We start from the raw sequence: 13,174 nt of genomic DNA, 5'->3' as shown, positions 1-13,174 counted from the left end.
ACCGTGGTAATAATGATTACTATATGTGTGTTTTAAACATATCTGTTACCAATTCTACTTCCACTTCTACCGGCGAATCATTTACATTCTAACCTGCTACACTGTTACGCCAAACTTTATAAATTTCTACAATGTTTGACCATTTGTTAAAATTTTCTATGTTGCTTCTACTTATTCTTCTAAATCTCATATTAGTGTTTCCACAGTCTATTGTTTGAACTCCTTTACTACTGGTATTACTAATATCAATATTACTCTATATAGGCCTATCTTTCGTGCTGCTGCTGCTGCTAAGACAACTTTCATTCCCTTCGCTATAGTGTTTTAAATTATTTATGTTCATACCCGTCCTTAAATAACTCAAGCTCTATCAACTACATACAATCAAAGCGGTTGTGTCAAAATTGTTAATCATAATTCATTTATGTCCCGGCACCATCTATGCTGTTTATCATGCAGATGGCGTGTATTACAAGCATATTATCAGTTATCTGTTGTTTGTTATTCTCATTCAAAATTCCCTTTTATTTCAATCTGATATAATTAAGCACCGGCGCACTCGGAATGGTATTTTTCCGCGGTTACTTGCCCCAGTAACCTCTGCATCCAACCACAGGAACCGCCACGCAAATGTCCATATGTCGTGAACAGATTTTGAACTGTACTGTACTACTAAATGTTATGAATATGGATGACTCCTTAGATCTTTTGTCATATTGTTTTTGTTGTCCTTACTGTTGTTTGTTTGTTGTTGTTCTATAGTATTATGATTGAGACTTACTTGTGAGAGCTCAGTGTGGTATCTTGTGCGGTTATTTGACCCAATAGCCTGCGTGTCCAACCACAGAAACCACGGGTCAAATGTTGAAACACCTGTTATGATTATATCGTCAACTGATTTTGAAATGTGCTGAAATCTTTTGCTGACATCATGATTAAACACTCATCGTATGCTGTAGTCATCTGTCCTTCGAATGAGTGACGAAAAGTAAAACCACACACTTTTACTTCTCTAAAGTGAACATTTATTTTGTGTGTTATCTTGCGTAATTATATTATGGGTCACATTATTTCCGTTTGGGAAATACCGTCTGATTTATCATTTCCCCTACGCGTATTGATGATATTTCAAAACATGTCTCTTTCATTGGAAATAGATCAATAAAGACAAGCGACAAATGATTTTGATGATATTCTGATGATAACAATCACTATGATACAAAGATTCATTGGCATTGACTCGTATATTGAGGGATCAGATTTAAGCTGTCTCGGCTTGAAGAAAGTATGTATAATGACTCGTATATTGGGGATCAGATTTAAGCTGTCTCGGCTTGAAGAAAGTATGTATACGAAGGAGAAATGTATGCCAGCTTATTCAGCAAATATTGACATGATGAACCACTTTTCTCTTCCTCTGCAGTCGGGAAGGCATGTACACTTGCTGCGAGGGATGGAAACTGGACAAAAACGCCTGCACCCCTGGTAAGTTGACATTTAGCCCAACGTCTTTCCTATTTGCAAAAGAGCTTCGCATCTTCCGCAATCTGTTTCAAATTTGAATTGTTTTGTCGCAGCTTTTTTTTTCTTCTTCTGCAGACTATCCTGTAGGGTATATCACTCACCATCATATTACGAGACTCAAACGACGTGAAGTCGACTTGCATTGTGTGAAAAGACCGTGCTGTTTTTATATACACTATATTTTTCCCAGCCATCTAAACCTGGTATGACCTCTACCTAATCGACGGTTCAAATTCGATTCAACCGACATGGATAAGGAGTTGGCTAAGCGTTATTCTGCAGTTCATAATAGAGGTCTACAGCTTCACAGTTGTTACTTGCAGACCACCTATATAGCAGAGGGCGTCGAATCGCAAACGATGCGACGCTCTTAAAACACGATGTACATCTTGAAAGGAAAGAGGCCCTCACCTACAGATCTAGAGGAACGGCACCTCTGGGATGATGTTCGGGATTCCGAAGTGATATTTGTTATTTCGAAACACACAAATTTTGTGTACATAGATGTTCGTTAATCCCAAAATAAAATACGGTTCGTTGATCCGAACATTAATGGCATTATATTCCGAATGTGCGTTATTCCGAAGTTTCGTAATTCAGAAAATGAAATCAAGTACGTCATTCTGAAGGTTTGTCAATCTGAAAATTGAAAAAGGATGCGTAATAACGAACCTTCTTTCGTTTTCTAATTAACGAAGCGTGAGAATAACGTTACTTTTTAATTTTCGGATTAACGAACCTTCGGAATTACGAGTGTTGATTCATTTTTGGATTAACGAACATGCGGAATTACGAACCTTTGGAATAACGACCCTTCAGAATAACGAGCTGTAATTCACCTCTGCATAAATCCAGGAGGAACATTCCGAACACGTCAGGATCTTGTACGTGTACTGGGCATTTCCAGAAGTCTCTCTTTAGGAGCATTCATTCAAACCCGTCAACTCCTGGGAAATTTTGCTCTTCATCATCACTAAATTTACGCCTCTAAATTTCACTGCATATCTTACACCGAAGAAAGATTAGATTCATTAAAGGTGCATAAAAACAGAAAGGGAATTTAATTTACACCAATTTCCAACTTTTGAGAGAATGAAAAAGCACTGTACACTTCCAATTGCTTAACGCATTTAAGAAGATTCTTGACGTTCTTCAACGACACAACAATATTGTCAATGAACAACAAAAAGCTCAAGTGAATGATTTTTCTTTTTCTTTACCTTATGAAACAATGCTATTTCAATGCATGGTAAGATCAGAATAAAAAAAAAAGATGCAGCACAACACTACAGACATATAATGAGGTTTCTGTCCTTGACGGGTATAGTCGTAAGAGTATGTGATGTCTTTGCACACAGAACTGGGACTTGCCCCCGCATATTCCACTGGTTTTAAATTCACAAACGAGACCACAAAAATCACTAGATTTCGCCTTAATAAGGTAATACAGGAGGAGTTAGAAAAGGATAAAACTGAAAAAAGGGAAGACAGGAAAGGACAAGAGAAATAAATGACCATTAGAAAAATTATGAAGATGGTGATGAAATCATTGATGGTGTTGATAATGATGATGAAGACGATGCTGTTGATGATGATTGCAGTGATGAAGAAAACGGAATATGGAAGAATAAGATCAGGAAACAGATAAGCTGTTTTCGTTTGTATCTCTCCCGTGCAGAGCTATACTTCTCATCGTGTGTATACCGTGACAAAGAAGTTATTTTCATAGCTAGCAAAGCTGAGTGACTCCGTAGAGTTGCCACCTTAAATCGATGGGATTTGAGAACGAAAAACAGTTCATAAAAATGTCAAAATCATCATAGTCACTGCTGAAGGTCACTGACAAGTGACCTTGTAATCTATCCAGTAGTGACTCAATCAGAGATTAACAACTGCTGGTGAGGATCTTTCCTGTGTTAGGAGTAAAATCTAGACGATATGTTTACCAACTCATTTATCCCCTCGATTTTTTCCCTCGAACCCGCTAATGCTTGCCTCTGAAAATCAGTGCTTCTCGAGATGACTGAAGAAGATACTGCGTGGAGGAATTGCATTCCGCTGACGAGTGACTGCCCCGAGCGCTTAAGGGAGCAGTGACGCAGCGCTTCAGGTGAAACGCGAGTGGAACGCCGCACAATTTGGGGAGAAAAACAGTTACTGGGATTCGTACTCGTTAATCAGCACTTTAGAAGTTTTCTGGACTTTTATCAGTAGAGGTTTGTCAAGATGCGACGCACCATCTTCAGACTGAACATGAGAAACATAGAATTCTCCCTGCTCTCCAATCTCTGTTAAGCGAAAGAAGAGATGGTGTTAGGGAAAATAGGAAGGAAGAGTGCACAGGGAAGAGAAAGAGGCAAAAAGGAGAAGGGAGAGAGTAGGTATACGGTGTCGGGCTGTTGCAGAACTCGGGAGAAATGCAAGGTGTCGGATTGAATTTGGGGGCTCACAGATCAGTAGCGATAGCCATCAAGGGCCTGTAATGCATTTAGATATATCAAGTGCAGGGGGACTCCGCCGCAGGGGTTGTGCCTCGTCGCATCACTTCACGCTGAGTGACGAAAACTCCCCAAGTGTTGAACTTTCTCACATGGAAAGCTCAAGAGAACGTATATCACTTACAGCCATACATCGGTTATGGCGGTGGTCAGTGAACATCACATCACAACGGTTAATCAGATTCCACTTTGAATGACAAGATTTCATGCAGTCATTAAAGCCATGATATGCACAATTCATCGAAATGTATCAAGAAGCGTGATATATCGTCAAATATTTTACTGAAAGCACGTGTAATGCCAAATATAAGGGCTTAGTTCTGCATAATTATAAAACAGAGCTTTATGCAAGCACTTTCATTGCTATTGATCCGTGTACAATCCAGACAGACATCGCTTAGGTGTTTATTACGTAATCCACTGAAAGAGAATTGAAATCTAAAATGCAGATAGAGTATACATCACGAGATTCTGTGTCTATGTCCCTTTTCATGACACTAAACGCGAGTTTTGTCTGAAAATTTAGATTCAAGCTATAGTCAAACTAAATAAATGAATACATAGATAAATGAAAATATTCCAAACTTAATGGTCTTTATATACAACAAGTTAAAAATTAACGGTGAATAGTGTGCCTTTTAGAATCAATGTACTCGGTATGTACAATGTACATGCTGTAGAAGCAAAAAAAAAAAAGAAAAAAAAAAGAAGGAGAAATGAATCTCTTTTGAAGGGACCGACAACGTTCAAAAGTCATATTTGTTTGCTCCGAGAAAACTGTGATTCTTTGCAACATAGCCTCGCCAGTTTGGGCAAATTTGTGTTCATCAGAGCGATATTGAGTGTGGGAGTATCAGAGCGAGCTGCCCCAAAGGCATGAATTGTCACAGGTTTCAGTGATGATGAATTGACGATAATTCTTCATTTGTTTAATCATCTGAGGTGTCAAAACCAACGCCTGATCTCTAATGGTGACGCCACGTGATAAAGCATGTCATACGCGCGATATTTCAATGAGGCTTGGCGCTCTGGTTAAAACCTTCGTCATCTTATCTAGCCTGCAGGGCTAGACGTGCATTTTCTTTGCAATATCATCCACGTTGCTCCGTTGAAGTTTAAACTTCGTTGTCCTCGATCTCTTACCCTTCTCCGTTCTCGCAGGGCTCCTAAATCTGGGATAAGCGCAAAAGGATGCTCGCTGTCAAGGGTTCACATAGCACTGCTCGGTAGCACGGGAACCCTCCTACACTTAAAGCAACATGACTCACCCGTCTCAGCGGCACACATGAAATAAACAAAGCAAAACAAGACAGAAAGCAAAAACAGCACAAAAACTTTCATAGGCGGACCCTTTCCCCACGCTTGCTCCTTGTGCGTCCGATTTCGTGTGTGGCTAAGTGACGTTTTGGTTGCTTGGCAGAAAAAAGGCGTCTCCATGGCAACCGACGATGCACCTGTTTCATGAGGAAACAAGAGAAGAAAAAAAAAAGGAAAGCGGTGATTGGTCTAAGGAATTACAGAGGGATTAATAGACATAACTGGTATCATATTCATGTTTGCTGTTGTGTTTAGCTGTTATGAAAGAGTCAGGACCGTTACAGAGTACGAGCAAGAAGTATGGAACAATGAGCTCGCAAAAATGTGATTAAACTTTGACACTATTATTGTATTTCAAATGAAAGCTGTTTATTGTTCAGTAACAAGAGAGTAAAGGCGTACTTCTCAATCTTTTCATTTTAAGCATAATCAAAGGGACTGGTGTGCCGTGACATGATATGCCTTCTAGCATCAGATAAATGAAAACGTGCCAAAAGATTCTGCCCCTCCACCACGAAACTGAGTAATATTTTCTTGCATACAGATGTGTGAAGTGAAAGAAAACCTGCATGCCTACAAAACGCACATATTCATCAAGGCACTAATCACGTTTGATATCTTAGCAGGTGGTACCTGTTTCGTTTTGTAATAGGAGCGGATTGATCTTTAAAGCATTTGCTTTGATCATTGCTGAAGGATTATTCACAGGCTTTACTCACCTATTTTACCCTCCCATGCAAGGTGTGCGGTTTTTGATCAGATGACGTGATGTTCTGACCACAAAGATGTGTGGACGTGATCTCAGAGTCAAACAAAGAAAGTCAGAGGGAAGGCAAATGCAGTTGTTATGCTTTTTTAAAATTATCCTATAGATTTGCTTAGATGTATAAAGGGAAAGATAAATATAAAAAGGCAAGGATACAGCAGAAACAACAAGTCTGTAGAAGTAGCATGTCATTTTTGTTGTTTCCAGCATCAAAGAGTGAAAAATGTAGACACGTCATGATCTTTCAGAAACTAAAGAGAAAGACGTAAACCTGCGCATAGTATTACTTCATCACTAAAAAGAGATTAACATTTTGTTTAGATATTATATTATAATACGTAGCATGCTATATTGTGCACAAGCAGTATTGCTTGTGATGTTTCGAGCCTCTCTCAGTTGACAAGTGGCATTCTCCCTTTGATATTCAATTTGGCGACGGTAGAATAAGACAAAAAAATATTATTCTTCTTGCTTCGAAAGACAAATACTGAATCGTAGACATCCATTTTAACCCATTGACTTTTCGTGAAGTTTACTGCATTTCGAGATGTATGATAATACTCAGACGAGAAAAAAATAGTGTTGAAACAATTTCTTATACACACACACTCACGCACACACACGCATTACATATATACATACGTACACTGTATATACAATGTATATATGACGAGAGACACTTGGGCTATTGTTGATTCAACCATGCTGGGGACAGGAACTGATAAATCAGTGAAGCTCAATCAAACTGAGTAAAATCAACCTTCTATTTCTGCCATTCTTCCTTTCTTACGTGTATGTTATAGTCATGACATTTGTGACACAGACCATGTGTGATTACACATTGACGCACTTTGTGGTATATCTGTGCAAGAAAAATGAGCATTGTGTTAGCTGTGTCACTGAGAAGCGACAAACTATTAAGCATCATTTTAAAATAGCAATGAGTTCCATGCATCTGCAGATGTTTCATTTCAAATTGAAAGTGTATGTGGTTATAAACGTGACTGTGTTGTTATTTTAGGATTCCATCCAATCATCACTGGAGCTTTTGTCTGACTGCTTTATTGAATGTCGTCATAAGCTAAGAGCTTTGTAAGTGGTCCATAACTCGGAAGTTTGAATTGCCAACCACAACGCACATTTCTGTTTCAAATCACTGCCCTTTTTCCATTTCATCAGAGTATTTTCCAGCTAAACAAGGAGTGAAGAATTATTTACTAGATTTGAGCAGGTAATAGTAATACGTGAATATGACGCACACTCACACAAATCGAATGATTAATTAAAGTAATCATTGTCCAAAGTGAAATTAATTCGCGTAAATATCATTCTTACTGTAAATGAGTAAACTATGGGAATAAGATTATCATAGAAAGGGCGAGCAGTAACACCCCAAAACTCACACGTAAACACACACACACACACACACACACACACACACAAGCGAACGTGAATCTCTTTAAGAGAAGAACGAGATATCAATTCACTTCGATTCTTGGACGAAAAACAAGGGATGACCGTCTTCCCACAACATGTTGCCACATCAGAGCAAAAGTAACAAGCACAATGTAACCATAGCGATGAAGGAATCTTTGCTGCCGATATAGCAAAAGACACGCGATAGACTTTCCATGATGTATATGAAATAGCCCTATAGGTGTAGCGTAAGCTGTCTTTATTATGGCGTCGCCTTTCAAACTAATATCAATGCGTGATGAGAGTTTGAATCTAATAGGAGTACATTTGAGAGAAAAAAGACAGAAGGACAGAGACAGACAGACAGACAGACAGACAGACAAACAGACAGACAGACAGACAGGGAGCGGACCATGAGATTGGGGCAATTGGGGGATGGGGAGGCAGTCATGTGTCAATGGGGAAGCGGCAGAAGCACACTACAAGATAAAAGATGTCGGTGTCGGTGCCGCTGGCGGAGAATCTGCATGAAAGCATAACGATCTGATTAACGCGGGAAATGCTCGATTTAACGCAGTTGTTGCTGTTGTAGATCCAATAAGAAAGCTTTGCTGTCAGTCACCGGGGTCTCGGAACAGGCACCTTTTTTTTTTTTCTTTTTTTGTTTAAACACAGAATCTGTGAGTATAACCTAAAGCAGCGTGTGTGAGCAAGTTTTGAACATGGAGATCGATTTTGTGACGTCACTTTTGTATCTTTATACCCTCGAGATGGCATCCGCCGTAGCCGTGGTTTTACGTGGCGTTCACAGGGCAGGGATTTATCGATGTGACATATAAACGTGAATGCAGACGACATCCACTGTAACCGGAAGTGCACACAACCAAGCTGCCACACGATCGTCGTGACGTGCCATGACGTCATAATTTCCATCTTAAGACCAATGACAACCTTGGATCCGGATCCGTTCAATACAATTCTGTAATGATTTGGAGGATTTCTTATTCCATAATCAGCGTAAAAGAAAATAGAAAATGATTATGATCAGTGCCAAGGTTAAAATCGTGTGTGTGCTTACTCATTCAGGACATAATAGACAGAGTATCAAAATTATATAATCTCACAGGATTATGACTGCAATTGATGAAGAAAGAAAAATATGATCCATGGGTTACATCAACAGGAATTACAATTGATATTTTTGTTTTGCAACTGATTGACAAATTGCCCTACATCGACGTAAATAAGCACTGAATTGATCAGTGTTCTATTAGTAGCCATGATAAAAAATAATGGGCGTACATACTCGAGCAGGATTCGAACCTGCGACTTCCTGATCTCCGAACAGGCGTCTTCTCCACTAGACCACCGAGCATCCGCCCGACAGCAAGAGTTGGTTCCAGTCCTTATAGCATGCAGCGAGTACAACGCAATTATCAAAATTCATGAAATTCTTTCGTCGATTCTTGACGACGATGAAGGGCAATTTGTCAATCAGTTGCAATGGAAGCATCTCGACGGAAGAATTTCATGAATATGAATGATTTTTTTTTTCATTTCATTTATTCATTTTCACTTTTAACAAAGAATGTAAGTGTAAAAAAAAACATATCATGTCAAAAAAGCAATTTACATATTCTAAATATATCAATATTATACACAAATGTTATGCTTAATGACTGAGAGAAATTTGGATGATGGTGCCAAAGGTTATTGAGGATTTCAAAAGTATTTAAAAATAAACTTGTATATGTTCATTTTTAAATCTATAACTGGAACCGTATAATCACATCAATCCTTCTCTAGATCCTGAGTGCTTCACGCATACGCTTGGGAAAGACTACCAGGGTTTCGCCAATAAGACCACCGGTGGTAGGAGCTGCGTGTCTTGGAGCAGCCCCGCCCTTATCCCTTACCTCAACGATTCCATGCCCGTTGGTCCGGCGATTCGTCACACCCTGAACACTGGTGGTCACAACTGCCGCAATCCGTGGCTGGATCGGCAGCGACCGTGGTGCTTCGTGGAGCTGCGGCCCGGCGTCATCTCGTGGGAGTACTGTGACGTAGGCAAGCCGCGAAAGTCATGCAACATTGGTAAGTCACATTAATGATTCATCATCCAACGTCTTCAGTTCCTCCCTCTATTTCTAAGTTTTCCAATATGAATATACACAAATGATTTAAGGGTGGTAAAATACATTGTATATCAGCGGGACTATATCCTATACAGCAAAATAGTCTACCAATGCGCCGTGGAGGAACGGAAATGGTTGCCCGATATTCGCTCTTTATTCTGTTAAGATATACTTCACATCTCCCGAAGACACTAAGTTATCATCAAGCAAACATGAGAGTTAAGTCGAATGATGTGAAATATTCATGTTAAGGCGTCAAAGCAGTATTTTCAACACCATCACGTCATGCCAAACACCCTATGCAACGCTTCTTCCATTGATCAATAGCGTAATACAATATTTTAAAAACACACACACACATACACAAGCAACCCAATCACTACCAATATACATACAAAATAGACAAATGGCAAGGACGATTTGCTTCTCATTTTGGCCATTGTAGAACAAATCATAATTCAATAATTCAGTTATCAGAGAGATTGTAGTGTTACAGACTAATAACACCGAGTTTTGAACACGTCTAGGAAGTGTCAAAGTGAACCAGTACCTGTCCTTGCTGGAGGGAACTCCTTTCTGTAAACCTTTTTATCTCAGAAACAAAATGAATCGTCAGGATACAAGCTCTCGAAGCATTCATAAATAATAAAGAGATTTTTTTTTTCACAGTCTTCAGTCTCTTACTCCCTCTTCCTTTCTCTTTCTCACGCAATGTGATCAAATTTCTGTTCGACTGCAAGTCAAGAAAAGAGGAAGACTTATTTGACACTCGAAAAGACATCTGATGAGATAACAAAATGTAAATGTCAGGGTGAGATCATATTCTGATTAAAGCCAGATGAATTGGATAATCATAAACAGGAAACCGGAAGGTGCAATAAGAATTCATAAAAGAAAAAGAAATAATAGAAAAACTTGTGTGCCATAAAAAATCTCTACATTCAGCCTATAGACATTTTTACACTGCACTAGCAAACCCGTCGATAATTTACAACAAAATGTATTTTCAAAAAAGCTTGGTGACATTTCGTAGATTGGCAAAAGAGCCACAATCTTTATACCAAAGTCAATGCACAGTGTTCCCTCGCACGATACACATTGCCTTCGAATCAAGGCTCCCATTGATGTTGTCGGCGATTGATTGACAGGGATGTGATTTCTTGGCGGCGTCAATGGTTTTTACGTCAGATTTGGCCTAGATTCATCGGATCGAATAAATCAGGTTCTTGGAAAACACTATCGCAGTAATCCACCCCGCTTGAAAGTTCCAGCCGGAACAAGATTTTGACGTCACAAAATATTGTGACGTCATCTGCAACTGTCAAGTGCATTCAGCGTTGTGGGTTTGCGAAGCAGTGGGTTGTGGTAAGTTTCATCATGGTGATAACCGCTACGTAGTATGTGGGAGCCCCTACTAGTGAATCGACTCATATGTAAGTTGAAGAGGGGGCAATGGAGGTATAGACTCACCTTTATTTCAGATCACAACACATGTGGCAACTATGACGTAGATCTTAAGGTCAATTTGTTTTTAACAAATGAAATTAGAATTCAAGTTCTACTTTGTCCATAGTGTTCATTCATCGCTGCTTTAGCGGCCGATATTTGGAATTTAGAGTTCAATACTGTCCAGAAGATAATTTAATAGACATATAAAGGGTGCAACTGGACAGGTTTGAAACCATTGCCATTTGGAAGAGGGTGAAGAAAAATATTTGTACCTTGAGGGTCTCTTTCATTAAATAGCAATCTTAAACTCAAAGCTGCGAGCGAGACTAACGGGGGCATTACACTCGACAACCAATATGTACATAATGACAAAACTCTTTTGAGGTTGTGGACCAACAGGACGGTTATGGAAAAGTGTTGCTGTATTGATGTCAAAAGTCAAAAATATACCACATGCATTAATGGCAGTGCCATACAGATTAGTCTTACATCGGCACGTTTAAAGCCTGTAACGTTTTGGTAGGCGAAGTGCAGTCACAACGTAGATAGTCGTATTGTGTGGGGTTTTTTTCGAAAATTATTGCCATCTCGCACTCAGATCTGAAAAAAAAAAAGAAAGAGGAGAGTTGAGTGTTGAGGATTTTCGATGAGCAAGAGAAAATCTATGCATAGCCATTGCCACTTTGATGAACATACATTCCATACTACTTTAATTTTCACTTCATTTCATTTCATTTTTTTTTCTTTTCCGACGAAAGTATACAATATGACATTTCATTTATTTCATCAGCTCATCTGAGTCAAGGTGAGCTGGTAAAGTTATCTTGGTGTTATCGTGAAGCTAAGCTGAGTGTCGGGTTCTTTTTTTTTCTCTCTCTCTCTCTCATCAACAACAACACGTTATACTAATGTTGTTGTTGTTTTTTTTTGATAAAGTGGATAGGTATATCCAACTGAGATAACGTGCTTTAATTACATACGAAATTACGGCTATAAGTGACTGATGGATTAGTTGAATTATAGGGGATATGAATTTGCTGACGTGGCACACAATGTGCATGATACCATAAAGTTCACTTGCAGTATCCAGTGTTGATGATGAATTTATCAAAATAGTGCAATTAGTCATGGTATGATGAAACCGCAAGACTTCCGAATTCATAGTGCGACATAATCGAATCCTATGATTAGCGGTGATTATGACCGGAATTATCATCCTTATTTTGAGAGAGTTAACAGTATGACACTGTGTTGTTACAGGGCCAGTTACCTTAAAATAACTGTGCCTGTGGTCGAGGGAGGTAAAGACGACGGAAACAGTGTTCGCTTCTCAAACTCCATCACAACTCTTCCCACCACTGGATACTTAAAGATGAAATTTCCAATTTGATGTTCTGTCCGCCGTTCTAAAAGTCCACAAGTTTTGAAAGTCTGAACATTAAAAAAAATCGGGTATCCATCAAAAGTGCACACAACGGTCAGCCCTGCGTATATAATATGCTCAGCATGCATTATTTTGAATCCATCTAGCACCACTCGAAAATGTTTCTCCAGACTTGTCCTTCCTGTTTGGCGGACTTTCCCAATTAGCTAGACAGGGGCGATCCCATGAGATTTTCATGGACATGATTATGGCGATGAATGCCGAAGTATCCTTCAGCTTCGTCATCCTTTCAAGACCCGATATATGGATTTCTCTTTTCTGGGTCTGACCCATCTTTAAAACTCCATCACTCCCCATCCCAGCCCCCACACTCACTCCTTACCACTGTACTCCACCCCTCCTCCACCTCCCTGAAAATGAAAAAAAAAAATCTTCCATGAACTTCCCGTCAGGAAATCATTCTCAAAATGTGGTGAATTAATCATAATTCACCGTACCAAAAATAGACGGGTGGCATCCACACATGTGCGCCATACTGAGAGAGGAAGGATAAAGAACCAGGAGGGGAAGATGTTTCCTCAGAAGAAAGACCTTCGGTGCGACCCACTTTTATTGAGTGACTATACCTCCCATGGGTGTTCCCTTTCTTTCATCTTTTTTTTTCCTACCTGCGAATATGGCTGTC

At 39.3% G+C, this 13,174-nt stretch overlaps 1 protein-coding gene and 1 non-coding gene across 2 annotated transcripts in view; one reads left to right on the top strand and one right to left on the bottom strand.

The window, feature by feature from the left end:
- LOC140237860 (uncharacterized) overlaps positions 1-13,174 on the top strand; it is a 58,226-nt gene that overhangs the window by 24,353 nt on the left and 20,699 nt on the right. The window contains exons 2-3 of the mRNA XM_072317792.1: positions 1,424-1,485; positions 9,328-9,615. Coding sequence (XP_072173893.1) covers positions 1,424-1,485; positions 9,328-9,615 — 350 coding nt within the window. The remainder of the gene's footprint in view (positions 1-1,423; positions 1,486-9,327; positions 9,616-13,174) is intronic.
- On the bottom strand, positions 8,824-8,896 carry Trnas-gga (transfer RNA serine (anticodon GGA)). The gene has a single exon. It is a non-coding gene; the product is annotated as a tRNA-Ser (tRNA).

This window comes from Diadema setosum, chromosome 14 (genome assembly GCF_964275005.1).
Source record: "Diadema setosum chromosome 14, eeDiaSeto1, whole genome shotgun sequence".
Lineage (NCBI taxonomy): Eukaryota > Metazoa > Echinodermata > Echinoidea > Diadematoida > Diadematidae > Diadema > Diadema setosum.
Note: the sequence above shows the minus strand (reverse complement) of the source record. Positions and strands in the feature narration are given on the sequence as shown.